The sequence below is a fragment of the Serinus canaria genome, chromosome 19 (assembly GCF_022539315.1).
Source record: "Serinus canaria isolate serCan28SL12 chromosome 19, serCan2020, whole genome shotgun sequence".
NCBI classification, from domain to species: domain Eukaryota; kingdom Metazoa; phylum Chordata; class Aves; order Passeriformes; family Fringillidae; genus Serinus; species Serinus canaria.
The window spans coordinates 7,716,336-7,732,267 of NC_066332.1; the positions used below are offsets into that span (position 1 = coordinate 7,716,336).

Here is a 15,932-nt window from a genome sequence, read left to right on the forward strand (position 1 = left end):
GGTGCCTGGTGTGAGGGACAGCAGCTCCTCCTCCCCTCTGTGAGTGCAGGGCTGGACCAGAACCTGGGGGAGAACTCGAGCTCTGCTCCCTGCTGGGTGAGTCCTGCAGGTGAGCTCACCTGGGGGCTGTGTCTGGGCACTCTGCTCAGCCTCAGGAGTGCCCAGCTGGACAAGGGGCTCCTCAAAAAAGCCTTTGCTCCCTCTTGGGAAGGATGTAAAAGATCCTAACCTGGGCATGGGGTACCTTCTGCTTTGGATGGGGCTTTGTGGTTGTTAACTTCTGCTTATCTTTGGGCAAGGGGTTAGTTCATATCTTACATTTTACATTTATTCCAGATGATTGAGACTAATGATATTTCAGAAGAAAAGATAAAGATGAAGCAGACTATGGAAGGTATGAAACTCATTTTTACCCTCTTCTAGTGACTTGTACACTTTCTCCTTTTCCAGCTTTCTGCTCTTGCAAGGATGGCTGCATGGCAGGGGTTTAGGAGGACATTTCATCTGTCAAAATTTGCCAAATGACATTTGCTGTCTGGATTTGTTTTTTCCTTCTAATCAAGCTGAGCATATTCAGGGTGGATGTTTTTACCTGTGTTAAATACTCTCCATGCAGATGGTGCAGGCTGGAGACAGATCTGGGGAAATAGGTGCATTTCCATCCCATCACTGATTTATACAGCAGGTAAAATTCAGGCATTAAATAATATTTGCTCACAGGAGAGGAGTGACAATGGTAGATATTAATGTGACTGGCTTCAAATAATGATAGTTACTTTTTATTAAGCTCACTATAAATCAAATCCACCCTTTTAACAAAATGTGAGACTTACACACTCAGGAAACTCTTATAAAATGTATTTCAACCTGAACTGCCCTCAGCCCCCTCACAGAGGGTGAGCTGTAACACTGAGTCTGAGCAATAGCAGAGCTGGATTCAGAGGTATTTTGTCCTATTTCCATTGCCCTCAGTTCAAGCCAGGCATTGTCCACAAGCCTTGTCTGTCTTTGCAGATGTGGGGTTCTGTAGAACACATTCAGGTTTTACCCCATCCCTGCAAGTGCCCAGGGACAGGCTGGACAGGGCTTGGAGCAGCCTGGGACAGGGGAAGGTGTCCTGCCCAAAGCTGGGGTGTGGAACAAGATCTTTAAGTTCTTTTCAAACCAAATTATTCTATGTTGCTGCACCAAACTGTTTGCTGATTGACAGGTAATTTCTGCCTTTAATTAGATCCAGCAGCCACTGCTCTGGATGGCCACTCAGTCCATGTGTGCATTGTTTCCACACTGAATAATCCCCAGAAAGATGTTCTGGAAACAACCAGATCAGATTTGAGCCACAAAAGCATCAGAGTTCAGATCTACAGCTCTGAGCATGGAAATGCATCAGTTCCAGAAAACATGTCTTTTGAAACAGTCTCTGCCTTCCACTGCAGGAGGTGACACACAGAAATGTGCTGAAAGTTCATTTTGGGGTTTTTTTAATTAGTGTTTTATTGCCTTTTCTCCCTCCTCCTTTTTTTTTTTTTTTTTTTAATTATTTTAATTAAGGTTTTATTGCCTCTTTTCCCTCCCCCTCCTTTGAGGTTGCTTTCCTGACCCTGTCTGAGACACCCTCCCAGAGTCCCCCCAGCTCCCAGTGAGGTGGGGTGCAGTGTCCCTCTGCCAGCAGGGCTGTCCCACCATGGTGCCACTGCACCCTGGCCCGTGCTGTGCCCCTGCCACCTTCCCAATTTGCTCAAAGCCTTTTCCAACCCTCCCATCCTTGTCTTTTCATTCCCACACAGACCTCCAGGACAAGCTGAGTAAAAGAGACAAGGAGGTGTCATCCCTGGTGACCCAGACTGAAACTCTAAGGGCCCAAGTAAGTGGTAAGTTTCCCTAATCCAGTGTTGGTGGGAATGAAATGTTTCCCTGCTTGTCCCACAGCCTGGTGTTGAACAGGAGCCCAGAGCTGAAACAGGCTGATGCTGCTGGTTTTGAATGACTGTTGCTGGTAGAAATTAATTCAGGAATTGGACACAAACTGCAGCAGATATTGGTGTCCTGTGAGGGAGGGTTTGGGCTTGTTTATGTGCAAAGCTAATAAAGCAGAAGCCAGTCCAGTTGGGTGTGTCCCCTTAACTACAGCCAGTCAAGAGTTAATTATGTCTGTGCCTTCAAGGAGCAGGAATTGGGAAAAGGCAAAAAGCAGGGATATAAGTAAAGGACTAAGTGACCTTTCTTCCTCTGAACCCTCTGCTTCTCATAGCTTTGGAAAACAAATGTAAAACAGCAGAAAAGAAGGCTGATTCGGTGCTCAAAGAAAAGAAGAGGTTGGAAGGAGAACTGGAAGCCTTGACCAAGAAAACACACGATGCCTCAGGGCAACTGGTCCTGATCAGCCAGGAGCTGCTCAAGAAGGAAAGGTCAGTGTGCAGGATGGAGCACAGAGCTGCAGACAGAGGGCTCTGTGAATATTCATGTTCCTGAGCAGGAGACAGAGGGGCTCTGTGAATATTCATGTTACTTCTGGTACTGTAATGACCACCAGAGGAAATGTGGGGCTGCACTGTTGAAATCCAGCCCACAGCTTTCCCCTTCTTTAGAGATGCTGATGTGTGAATTTGGCTGGAATTAGAGGCTGTGAATTCTCAAAAGGCACTGCCCTTTCACTGCCTGCCAGGAGCTGCAGGGCAGCTCAGAGGAGCTGCTGAATGAAGTCACCACAGGCCAGCCAGGCTGGCTGCTGCCCTGCTCAAGCCGTGCCTGTGCAGTGCCAGCCTCAGAGCTGGCAAAGGGGGACAAGAAAAGAGTGGTGGGAGCTGGGTCAGATTTGTTCACTGGCCTTTCTTTGGATCTGTAGCAAAGGTGGGAGGGAGCCCAGCAGGGCTCCAGTGGTGTGTGGGTTCTGGGAGTGTCATCTCTTCCTGCTGCTGCTTGCATGTGAAAAATGTGTATTACACAATTGGCTTTTCACAAATATTAAAATTAATATTATATGTGTTATGTTAGAAAGTTGTGCTGTATTAATTCTCTTAAGTAGTGTGTTAAATGTAGTTTTAGGTTATAATGTTAAAACAGAAGCTGTGCTATGTAAGATACTTTTTAACTAGCTCAAGAAAGGGATGAGATAATCAAGAAATTCTTTGCACAGAGATAACAGCAACAAGACACTAAAACCCCAAAGAGAAGAATTATTGCCTCCTTATGGTTAAGAACTGTTCTCCTTGCAGACTCCATGGAGTCTGACCATGATTTAGAAGGTGAAGGGGGGGAAGTTGACAATAACCAGAAAACACCCTTTGTTTGAAAATAATGTTTGACTCATGTATGAGATGTATGAATATGCAATGTATGAATATGCAACAGGCTATTGCTTTTAAGGGTTAATCCTTTGTTAGCAAGCCTGCTTTCAAAAGGAAAGCATCCCAACACCCGTAATTCTTTGCTTTTATCTTAACTGATTGCCCAAATTTTTGGGAATCCAGGAAATTCCTCTGGCTGCCCTGGAGGACTCAAGACTCTGCCCAGGGGGCTTAGAAGACCTTGGCACAGAGCCCAAGACCCCTGTGCCTTTGATTTAGCCTTTGGAAAAAACAATTACCAACCTTTATATGAAGGGTTACAAGTCAAGAGAGTTTAGGCAGAATAATACTGAATTTATCACGGGGTGGAAAATAGATTTTTTTGGGTTTTTAGAATGGGGGTTCAGGGGGAAAGATGGAGGAATCTGGGCGTGTCCAGCCTTTCTTCTTCTGCTTCTTGGCCTCCATCTCCTGCTGGGATGGTGGCACTTCTGGATTGGTTTGGAGTAGAAGCTCACTGTCTAACATAGGTGATAGGGATTGGGACATTACTGTAAACATGTTACACATAGTTTTTAGTATAAAGACATAACACCACCCCGGGGGCAGGCAGAGTGCCTTGGACTGTCCTGCTGAACAAACCTCAGCTGGACAGGAGAAAAAATTTTATAGATAAGGAACAATAAACAACCTTGAGACAGAGTACTGAAGAGCTGTGACTCCTTCTTCAAGGGCTGGGCTGGGAAAAGAGACTTTCTAACTCATCTCGGGGTCACTGACCAGCTAGAGACCCTGAGACAAATTCTTACTGCTCTAATTTGTATCACTATTTTACAACCCTTTCATGACATTGAACTTTTGACATTTTGAAGCAAGAAGTGACTGGTGTTTCTCCCGCGGCAGGAGCCTGAACGAGCTGCGGGCGCTGCTGCTGGAGGCGAACCGGCACTCGCCGGGGCCGGAGCGTGACCTCAGCCGGGAGGTGCACAAGGCTGAGTGGAGGCTGAAGGAGCAGAAGCTCAAGGATGACATCAAGGGGCTGCGGGAGAAACTGGTTGTGCTGGTGAGGGCACTTGATGTGCATTAATTATGTACCAGAGGCCTGCTGGTTAGGGGGTATAGCTGTTAACTGTAGTGTCATGGCATCGAAGCCCATCTGTCTGGTAAATTGGAAGGTCCTAGCTTAAAGCACCTGAGCTGTATTCAGGGGGTGCAGAGTAGTAGCCTGTGGACTTTAGCAGAAACTGAGAGGGTTCAACTCTGGTTTAAGGCTTTGAAGGCCTTCGGTTTAAGTGATCTAAGTTTCTTAGACAATGGTGAGGATTATGGGGGAAATGGGAAGGAGGACAACAGATATGATGGTTAAGACAGCAATTAGGATGTTGGTTGGTTTGTTAGTGCATCATATGTGCACTAACACATATGTGATTTGTAGAAGAACTGACTTAGGGAGAGAAGGGAGGTGAGTGTGGCTGCTGGGGCTCTAACTTGTTTAGTCAATGGAATAAAATCTCAATATTGCCAGGTGGAACGTGCCTGGGCTCATCCGGCCCTGCTCTGGACCAAAGGCAGCAGTTGTGGTGTTCCACCTCAGAGACACCTTTGGCTGGCTGAAGTTGCAGTTGGGCACTGGGAATGAGTCCAGGCATGGTAAAAACTCAGTTTACCTCTAGTGGAAAAGGTTCAGGCGATGGTGAAGAGGAAAGAGCGGATTCCACAAGAGGGTTAAATCCAGAGTTTATTCCAGGGTCACAGAGCTCTGAGTCTTGGTAACAGCTCCAACAGAATCCCGACCGTGTGGTTCCAGTGCCTTTTAAACCCACAGGGAGGGGGGAGGGAAAGGATAGGTGAGCCACCAACCAGGTGGGAGGGGGAGGGTCTCAGGGGACAGTGACACCTGGACAGACCAATGACCCCAAGTCTGAGAAGCATCTTTGGAACTTCTGCCAATCACATGACGCCCTTGCTGAAATGTGGAGCTTGACAAACAGCACTTCGGAAAGGGAGTAAGGGGGAGGGAAGGGACAGGTTGGCACACCTGAGAGGAACTGGGACAGGATATTGCTTCACACCACAACAGTCAGTTCTGGAATAATTTGGGTAATAATTGGTCATTTGGGTAGAGATCCCATTAGTGGAGGGAGTCCTCCAAGAGAAAGTAGGGTTAGAAGTAATAATGCATTTAGTGAGGGGATTTTAGTCCATGCAGTTATTAGGGTAGGTAGTTTTAGTACTTTAATTGAGTTTAGAGTGAGGAAGAACAGTTGTGGTTATTATAGGGTACAGGTAGAAGTTGAGGAGGGTAAGTTTAGGGTTGTAGGTGATAACAATCACCATTCAGCCCAGGTGAGAGATGGAAGAAAAAGCTAGAATTTTTCAGATTTGTGTTTGGTTCAATCCCATTTCCTGAGCCAGAGATGGGGTAGCTGAGAGGGGTTTTAAAAAAGTTTTATTTTATTTTTAGGTTTATGTGAAGGGTGAGATAATATAGATGTTATAATTTATGCTATTACAATAAGAAGTTAACTATTTTTTAATTACAATACACTATAAGTGTTTCTTGGTTTATTAGTTTTTTGTTATGTCATGCTGTAGATGTCTTAATTATTTAAAACTGTCTTTTGTGGGTCCCACTACAATGTATGTTTTATAGTGCTATTTTTCCAAAGTATTTAGTTTTATTTGTAGTTTGTTTTATTAGTTTCTTATGTTTTATTAGTTTCTTATTTTGTTTTATTAGTTTTTTATTTTGTTTTATTAGTTTATTTTGTTTCATTAAGTTTTTTTATTTTGTTTCATTACATTTTATTTGTAGTATTTATTTCCTACATTTCCCCCTCCCTCTTGGATAGAAAAAGCTTTTTTTGATGGTTTTGTTTATTATTTGTTGTATGTAGTGAAGTATATAAGGTAACCTTATATACCTTCTGTATAACTTTCTGTTAAACTTTAGAAACTTTTTATAAATTTATTTCCTACAATCCTGGGCACAGCCTAGGGGCTGGAGGGCTCTGTACTGGTGAGGGGAGTGGGGGGGTCTGAGCCCTTCACTCTTGTTCCAGGTCCTTGTGTTTTCTTTTGTGCTGCTGAGCATCTGATGGGGATTCTCTTGACAATGACTGAGCTTAGCAGCACCTCACTGTGCAGCAAAGATATCCACATGTCAGACATCACAGAACATCCCACCTGGAAAGGTCACAAGGATCATCAGGTTCAACTCCTGGCCCTGATCAGGACACCCCAACAATCACATGTGCCTGGGAGCATTCTCCACACTCTCCTGGAGCTCTGGCAGCCTCGGGGCCGTGCCCATTCCCTGGGGAGCCTGGGCAGTGCCAGCACCCTCTGGGGAAGAACCTTTCCCTGATCTCCAACTTGGACCTCCCCTGGCACAGCTCCAGCCCTTCCCTGGGTGCTGTCCCTGGTCAGAGAGAGCAGAGGTCAGTGGGTGCCTCTCTGCTTCCCCTTGAGAGGAAGCTGTAGCCTCCTGTGTCCTTCTCCAGCATTGTTCTGTTCACTCAGGTTTTAGATCCATGGTTAAATAGGGCTGCAGTTTGTGGGAGGAACTGAAGGTCGCTCAGTAAGGCTCTGTAAAACCCCACGTGTTTTACAGATTCTCTGATCCAAGAATAAGCAGTGTCTTCAAATTCCCATGTACTTCAACGTCCTCCAGTGGCTGAGATGTGAACAATTGATTTGAACTGCTGGGAGCAAACTGGAGCTGCTCCTGGTTACTTGATCCGAGCTGTGCTCTGCCCCCATCTGCTGCTGAAATTGCAGCGTGGTTCTAGGCATTATATGGATTTCTACCTTGAGTTTCTGCAGCTCTTGGTGTGGGAATCCTTAAATCAGAGGGTTTGGGAAAGCTGCAGAAGGCAGGGCTCAGAGACAGCAGAACTGTGGTTAGAGCTAACCATGAGATTGGTCAGCAGAAAAATTATGTCAGAAGTAGAAAAGTAAGGACAAACAGAACAATGGTCAGTGTATTAATGCTTGTCTGGAATAACTCCCCAAGCTACAGAAAAGTTTATCTAGTGAGATATTAGGGAGTTCTAAGCTTAATAATGGAGCTCTGTGCAGTGTGTTTGAAGGCTCACAAGCAGGTGTTGCATTTGAAATAAGCAAGCATTGTTTAACCAAAGGTAGCTGTGCTTATAGTGGTGGATAGAACTGCTGTCAATGTGGTTTTGCTTTGTGTGACTGGTTGTGGTGGTACCACTTGTAGGTTTCTCTGGGTCAGGATTGAAGGCACTTGAGATGGTAGTTCATGTTTGGACTCAGGTGTTTATTATTTCTTATCAGTAAAACAACCATGAGTCTCACAACCATGAGTTCAGCAGCTTTTCATTAGAAGGCACAAAATGGCCAACAGTCTCTTGGTACAAGGGCTTTTAAATCTAAACTATCCAATTAAGAGCTGACACCTGGATTATTTTCCCTTTTAAACCAATAACTGATCTCACAGAGCTGCAATGGGGACTTTTCTGTCCTATTACAAAATGGCCCCCAAACCCATGAGGAAGGAGGAAGAAGAAGCATGAAGAAGAAGCCCAGGATGACACCCTGTGCCCTCCATCTTGCTTCCATCCACAACACACTAAAAATCCCAAAACCTCAATTTCTCACCAAATTATACACCTACACTGCTCTCTATAATCTATTTCACACTTTTGTGGATTCCAGTCTGTCTTGAAGTCTGGGAAACTTTCTCCATGAATGAGGGTCACAGTCAGTGCTCCCCTGGGGGTCAGGGCACCCCAGAGCAGACAGAGAAATATTCCCGGTGCCCTGGGTTTCCACAGTTGGTCAAAAAACTTTTAAAATTAATTGTAAAATGGGAGTTCTTGGTCTGCTGCCTGGGATGTGAGCTGGTGGCATCTTCCCATTGTCATAACCATGTAATGAGACTGATGCTGGAAAATCAAACAGCTCGAGACACATTCCCCAGCAGTCCCATCCTCTTGGTGATTTGTGCACAGCCCCTGGCTGGCAGTACTTGGTTTTGCTGTAACATCTCCTGTTGGGAAGGATGAAAGTTTGACAAGAAAGTCTCACAGCTATGTGTGCTTAACAGAAAGAGTTTTGAATGTAGAATCTGAACAAGGAATAGAGATGGAAGCAAGTTTTGATATAGAAGAAAAGAATTGCTGAGCCAGTCTGACTGGGTAACCAAGGAGTCAAAGGGTGTGTTATTAGAAGGGGTTTTATAGCTTAGAGCAAAGGATAAACCCACCCAAACAAGAAGATGTTTTTACCAAGCAGAAAGAGAGCACAGGCAAGCAAGTCAGCAAATGTGGCAGGTAGAAAAAAGTCTCAGAATTTTCCACTGCAAGAAAACTGAAAAACAACTTCTGGCTTAAACTGTGATGTACTGACTGTGAGTGATTGGAGAACAGTAACACGAATGTGGTTAATTATAGTAGTTATGATGGGCTATAGGTAAAAGTTAAGGTATAGATTGGTTGTGCTGTATGCAGATGCTCAGCAAAGAAAAGTCTATAATGCAATGTAACCTAAACTCAGGGTGTCCAGGCCTGCCTGCAGCTGGAGCTGCCAGCTGTGGGCACAGCTCTGTCACCCACCACCCTGCACTGCTGTAACACCTTGGGTCCAATAAACTGCATTTTGGAGAGCTGCCGGGAGTACCACATCCCTCTTTTTGGCTCTTACAATGTCCCATTTTCCCTTTGCTGCCCCAAGGACAAGGAGAAGTCGGCGCCGGAGCAGCGGCGGTTCTCGCTGATCGACCCCTCCTCGGAGTCCGAGGTGATCCGGCTGCAGCACCGGCTCGTCAGCACCGAGGACGTGCTGCGCAACGCCCTGGAGCAGGGACACCAGATGGAGAAGCTCATGGAAGCCATGAGGCTCTCCTCTGAGAAAACACAGGTACAGTGTCAGCAAACAGGGTGGCTCAGCCCTCATCTGTGGCATTCACATTCTCTGAACGTGATTCCTTCACCCAGAAGCCAGGATCAGGTGTCACACTGCCCGTGCTTGAGCTCTTGCTGAACTCCCCATCTTTTGGCAGGCAGGTCTCTCTATCCTGCCAGCAGCAGGCAGGACTGATGGGGTTGTGCTGACATCTTTGGGACAGTCCAGGATGTGTCATTGTCCTGTCAGGACCTCCAGAGTGACTTCTGCTGTGACTGCTGTGTGTCAAGTGCAAATGCATCATGACAGCCTCATCTCCTGGCAGCTGCAGGAGGGGAAGGTTATTCTCTGTTTGCTTTAATGCACAGAGAAAGGGAAGTCTTCCCTTTTGCATTCCCATCTCCAGAAGCTGTGCAGGTGGTTATTATTATAATTATTTTTTCTCCAGTTCTAGAAAATCACTAATCCTACCTGAAGTGAATTGGAACATTCCTTATGAGGTCAGCTAAGATATCCCTGGTATTAGTTTGATATATTCATGCTTAACAAAATGTAGAGGCATGACAGAATAGCATTATGTCTTCAACTACAATCCAAGGTGCAGAGAAGCAGAGCATTACTGTGGGAAGGTTGGCTTCAAATTTCTGTTGATGTCAGGTTTTTAAAGTGCTATTTACAGGGAGTCTGGATCAAAGCTTCCTAGTTTCAGTTTGAAATCTGTTCACCCTTCCCCTTCTGAAGGAGAACTGTTAACCAGGGGCTTTCAGACTGAGGCTGAGGACATTGCTGGTCCAAACAAATCCTGCTGCAGTAAGTAGGGAATTGATGGTTCTTCCCCAGAAGCCACATGCCCACTGTAACTCATTCTGCACCACCTTCCCACCTCCTGTCTTCTTTCTGATGGGAGCAGCTGTTGCCCAGGTATCTGCCTTGGCAGAAAGAAAATCTTTGCCTTCTTCTTGTGTGGGGAGATGCCTGAGCCACAGCTTTGCAGGAAGTAACAAGGATTTGTCACTCTGACATTTTCTTGAAGAGTTTTAGTGATTCCTCTGGGAGCCTTTTTATTTAATTTCAAGCAAATTGCACCACTTTGTTCATTACTGTGACCATGTTCTGAGACCAAACTTCAAGCCTGGTTTTTGGTATCAGCTGGTCAGTGCCCAGATTGGGTGGGCTGCAGGCAGGTAATCACCTGGGGCAGGAAATCACCTGTGGCAGGAGGTGCTGAGCCCTGGCAGCAGCACTCTTCTTGCCATCCAGGGAGGCCCCACTGCCTGGCAAACAGCTCAGGCTCTTATCAGAGCTTAGTCTGCATTTCTGCCTGGTTTTTGTGATCAAGCTGAACCTCTGTCCTGTAGGGTTGATTCTGCACCTCTGTGGTCCCAGTGAGGATGGAAACTGAGGCTCTTAGACCCTGCAGTCTTGTCTCCCCAAAATGCCATCAGCAGTTCACCAGCAAATGTGGCTTTGATAGCCAAGGCCCATTCCACTGGGAATTCCATTCCCACTCCATTGGGAATGCTGGGGCTTCAGGCTGTAGCTTTCTTCTCTTACTTGTGCTGGCTGTACTGTCATTGGGAAGCTGAAGGGCTGCATACTACTCTGTCAGAAAAACATTATAAATGTTTAAAAGTTCCTTTTGAAGATAGAACAGCCTGTCTTGGTTGCCAGACTTGTCCCTGGAGATGGGAAATGGGGAATGGCAAATGTCCTTTTCAGTGCTGGATGTTCAGCAAGCTGTGCTCTGCAGCTAACACTGCCCGTGGCTGGATTTGGATTTTGGTATTTAAAGAGCTGGGGTGAATGTGGATCTGTGTGCATGAGGAGCTTGGGGGATGTTTGGTGGCTGGGAGGGATGCAGTCTGGCACATGGGGATGGAGCCAGCGTGCAGAGGGCAGGAAGAGTCTTCCCAGGAGTGGGGTGGGGTTTTTGCACCCTCCTTCTCTTGTGTAGAGTGGGCAGCTAAGGAAGGACAGGGCTGTCTTGCCTGATTTCAGTGCTTGTAAGCAAAACCACCAGGATCTGTGTCCCTTTTCAGTAAGTGCTGTCTGTTTTCCATTGCAGACTGTTGGAAATTCTGGGTCTGCTAATGGGATTCACCAGCAGGACAAATCCCACAAGCAAGAGGTAAATTTTGAGCAGAGTGTTATTTAAAACAAGATCCTGCCAGCTGTGGTGGGGACAGCACTTGGCTGGGGGTAGTTCTGCCAGCACAGCTTGACTGTGTCACTCTCACAGCAAAAGCAAGAGGCTGTGCACAACTCCAGTTCCCAGGTGTGGTGGGAACCTCACTAGAAACCCCTTGAAGCCATGGGCAGGGTGGTGGTGAGGGGCACACAGAGAGGGGCAGTGCAAAGAGAGCTTCCCTAAGTCTCCTGTGTCACACTTCCCCTGGCAGCCCCTGTGGAACCTGCTCAGCCTCAGCCCTCTGCTGTCCCCTTTGCATGGGTGGCATTTGTGGGACATGCTGTCCTGGCCTGCCACAGCAGAGTTCATCTGTCTATACTGGGCAGAGCAGTGGGCATTCTACTCCACACCTCTTCCAAAAAAGCCTCTCTGCTTTTGCCTAACAAGTTCTGTTTTTTTTTCCAGGAGAAGCTCTGATAGAGAAGAGGTGGAAAGGATCATCTCACGCCAGTATCAGCTCCTCTGCACAGTCAGGAAAAACAACACCACATCTGGCTTTAGCACCTCCAAAAGACCACACACAGTATTTTCACTTTAAAGCAGGACAATGTTTATAATGTACTAACTGATGTAATCAGGACAATCCCAGAGTCCAGTTTTCCAAGACAGCCATTGTTCCAGGAGGGAGCAGAAAGACCTCTCTGGGTTTGGTTTCTTACTTGTATTGGTTTTGACTGTGGAATTTGTATTGTTTGAGCTGCCCTTGTCCCACCAGCTGACGTGGTTTGGATGACAGCTGCCCTGACCTGTGGCTCAAGTGTCAGTGGGTCCCAGCAACCCCACAGGAGCTGCAGAGGGATTTGCCTCTGGTGTTCAAAGCATGTGCCCATAGGCTGCACCCTTCCCACGGGGTCTGTCCCTTCCCTCCCACACACCCTGGTGTCCTGAGCACCTGCACAAGTGAGTGAAACCTGCTGGGCTGATGATGTGAGGTTTGGGGACGAGTTCCTCTCCTCCCTTTTGGAAGACATCACAGTTTTAGAGCAGAACCTGCACTTAGTTCTTGTATTATAGCATGTCGTGGGAAATAATCCAGTTTCAGAGGGATATTTATTTTGTTTCTTCTCCCCGGGTATTTGGGGAAGAAGCTGTGGTGGCTCTGAGTTTGGGCTCAGGCACACCTTGCCTGGGTGTAGTTGGCCCTTTTCCTGCAGTGGGATCTCTGAGCAGGCCTGCTGGAGTCCTGTGCCATTGCCAGCTGTCCACCTTGGTCCCCTCTCTCCTGGGCTCTGTTTGAGCTCAGGACTCCACAGGTGCTGGGTCTCAGCATTGCTGGCCTTGGAGCTGCATGCTGGGGGCACTCAGTGTGGGACAGATGCATTGAACAAAAGGTTCCCTCCTTGCCTGTCCAATTTAACAGCTCACTGTGATTCCTGGTGCTTCCCAGAGCTCTCCTTGGCTCTTCAGTGTGATGTCCATCCCCTGCTGCCCGAGATGGATGAGGTGGAGGTGCTGCTGTGAGCCTGGCTCTGATGGCTTCAGCAATCCTCTGTGCATGACCTGGGTGTGAGTGTTTGGAGCAGAGCCCACACAGCTCTTGTGTCTGTGCCAGCAGAGGATCTTGTTCCTGCTTCCCAAGGCTTTACTCCAACTTTGCACCACAGCTCCAAGTGATAGTAGGGCAGAAGACAGCATGCTCAAAGGTGTGAAAGAGCCCAGCTCAGGGTCACTCTCCAACAGCACAGGGAACAGTCACAGCAATATTTTTCCAGGCTTCTCCCAGTTAGTGCCACCTCCTCCAGTCTTCTGCTATGATGGGACATCTGTGAAAGGACAAGATGGGAGAGGAGATCTGAGCCAGACCCCTGGCAGGTGAACACGAGGGCACATCAGCTCTGTTGGTTTTTGCCTTGATTTCCCACAAAGTTGTGTCACTTTTTCTTAGTGGGTTGCCAGACTCCTGCTTCTTTGAAGGATGAGCAGCCAGAAGCAGCCTGGGAAAGACCTGAGCTTCAGGACTGTAATTTTGCCATGAGAAGGATGATATTGAACACTTGACCCTTCTCCTGATGCAGGATTGCTGATCTCCTGTCCTTCAGAGGAGGATGGGAGAGGAAGGGGAAGTAAAACAGGTCAGAAATCACAGCAGAAATCTGCTTGTGGTAGCAGGAGACAGACTGTGGGATCAAAGCAGCTGGAAATAATTCATGTAGGATTCCATCCTGTCTGGTAGAAGTGTTTCTCCAGCTCTTACAAATCACCAGGAAGATTGTCACATCTCTGCCTAGCTCTGGGAGTTTCCCAAGGGATGGTAGGAGTGGTCTCAAAAACGCTCCTGGTTGAATATTCATCCTCTAAGTGATTTTGGAAAGTCCCAGAGGGAGGTGTTGTTTGTTACAGCCCTCAATAGTGAATACCTCACTGCTGGTTTTAAGAATTCAGGGCTGATGTTTCCCAAAATGCTCCTGTTGGCTGGATGGTCTCTGAAATCATGTCTGCAGACCCTGTGGACTTCCCTGGGCACCTGCAAGAGGGAGGCCCCATTCTGGTTTGTAACTTATTTTCCTGTTTGGGTTTTGTAGTGACTTGTGACCAGCTGCCTCCACCTGCAGCAGGGATATCTCTGTTTTCCACCTCCCTTTGGCTCTGCACAGAGTGGGATGCCCTGGGAGTCCCCATGGGGACCATGTATTTGGTTCTGTTGATCAGATCCAAAGTTGCCAGGCTGGAAGAGTCTCTGGCTCCTGCCTCTTCCCAGGGACCATCCCCTGAGGGCAGCTCAGACCTGGGGCTTTTCCTGTTCAGCTCAGGAGACAATGCAGAACAGGAACAGAGGGGTTCAGAGTTAGTGCTGATGGTCTTCTCTGGCTGTGAAGGACTGTGCTGGTCCCTGAGGATCAGCCAGGAGCTGTTGGCACTGCTTGGCTCTCTGTGCAGGCTCTGTGGTCACTGTGTTGCAGCGCTGAGGGTTGAAGCACCCACCCACTGAGGTGCAGGTCCATGGGAGCTGCTCCCAAGTGGGACCATCCACAATGCCAACAGGATATTTGTGTGCTCATGTGGGCTTCAGCCCTGTGTAAGGAGGGATTGCACTCACTCACTTCCTCCCTCTCCAAAATTAGCACAGGCTTCCCCCAGGGCACCAGCCTCTGGCTGCCCTCCTGAGGGGGTAAGAGACCACACTAGGGACAAACTTGGAAAGGACAAGGGGGAGATTCCCCATCCCCTCTATTTATTTGTAAGTTTAAGTGCTATTTTTACCTATGTGGTGGTGTATAAAGTACTTCACAATCCTTGGTCCTACTGGCTTGGTTCTTTGGGAGAGTTTGGGGCCCTGGAGCAGTGATGATGTCCCCTTGTCCTGTTGTTGATCCGGGCTGGTTCCTGTTTGTGCCTTCACTCCCCCTTTGGCTTCAGCCTTGCTCTTACCTCGATCCCTGGGAGCTGCTAAGGGAAGGCTGTGCTTTCCCCAGCCCTTCTCCCAGCCTGAGAATGCCATGCTGGTTTTTCCACCTGCAGGTGGGTTCTGAGCAGGGCTGCAGGGTGGGGAGCAGGAGGTGACACACAGCTGAGCTCCGAGGGAAGGAGCAGCCCCCACAGGCAGTGGCACTGCGCTGACAGTTAGTGATGCTGTTCTGCTGAGAGCTGAGCCCTTATCCACTGCAAAAACAGCCTTTGGGATGGAGACTACTTAGGATGGAGTGATTTCTTCTCCATTTCTCAAGACCAAAGGGGAAAAGAATGAGTCTTGCTTGGGAATGTCAGCTTTATCCCTCCTGCAGCATCCAGAGAGCTGGACCAAGGGCAGCACCGTGCTGGTGCCCTATGGAAGGATGGCACCAAGCTGCGTGGGTGTTCCAGCTCTGGAATGACAGGTGCCAAGCTGCCAGCCAAGGCCTTACAGCTCCTGCCTCCCCCCAGCCACCAGCAGCTCCTCTGACTTGCAGTAGAGATGCATAAGGGTTTCATTAAACAGAACAATGCAAATGGCACTGTAAAAGTCTTAATGAAAACTCCAATACTCTGTTATTCAGCAGCTTTAGCAGCTCAGCACTATCTGTAGGGAGTTATTAATACACTAAGATCCTATAAGCCTCCTGTAAGTTACCAGAAAAAAGATGATTACTAGATGTATAAATGGATGATAACCTTTTACCCATACAGTATGTATTACAATTTTGTAGCTTAGTCATTTTTTGGCTATCAGATTTTGTTAGTATGATACAAAAAAAAAAGACAAAAAAAATGTTTGACTGCTAATGTCTATTTTGTTATTTGATTCATTTTCTTCCTCTGTACAAAAGCTGTACAAATCTGTCTGTGTAACTCCTCCACATCTGTATTCATGTACCATCCCCCTTGTCCTGGCTTGCTGGTGTGGTGAGCTCCTACTAAACAATAAACTCTGTGGCTGAAGTTGGGCATCCTGGGGCTGCTGGGGCATGTTCAGGGTGTTGTGCAGTGCACAAAGTGTCATTTTCCAAGAGCTGGAAGGGGCTGGGGCCACGGGGCTGTGACACTGCTCCCCATGCCCTGGGCCCCAGCAGTGACCTTGAGCCATCTGTGTTTGGGCTCTACAAGTGGATGGGAGGCTGCAGAGCTGTCCTGGGGAGGAGCTGAGCTGCAGCCAAGCAGTGTTTGCTCTT

The 15,932-nt window shown here is 47.5% G+C and overlaps 1 protein-coding gene across 3 annotated transcripts in view; it reads left to right on the plus strand.

The window, feature by feature from the left end:
- The window catches only part of CLIP2 (CAP-Gly domain containing linker protein 2), a 103,015-nt gene extending 87,305 nt beyond the window's left edge, over positions 1 to 15,710 (plus strand). For 2 of the 3 annotated variants that reach the window (XM_050981861.1, XM_018919299.3), the window contains 7 exons: positions 337 to 394; positions 1,788 to 1,871; positions 2,252 to 2,408; positions 4,191 to 4,350; positions 8,988 to 9,173; positions 11,224 to 11,286; positions 11,752 to 15,710. In XM_050981861.1, coding sequence (XP_050837818.1) covers positions 337 to 394; positions 1,788 to 1,871; positions 2,252 to 2,408; positions 4,191 to 4,350; positions 8,988 to 9,173; positions 11,224 to 11,286; positions 11,752 to 11,763 — 720 coding nt within the window. In that variant the 3' untranslated portion in view covers positions 11,764 to 15,710. Of the gene's footprint in view, positions 1 to 336; positions 395 to 1,787; positions 1,872 to 2,251; positions 2,409 to 4,190; positions 4,351 to 8,987; positions 9,174 to 11,223; positions 11,287 to 11,751 lie in introns of those variants that run through there. The other variant, XR_007779151.1, reaches the window with a different exon arrangement.
- The last annotated feature ends 222 nt before the right edge of the window (positions 15,711 to 15,932 follow it).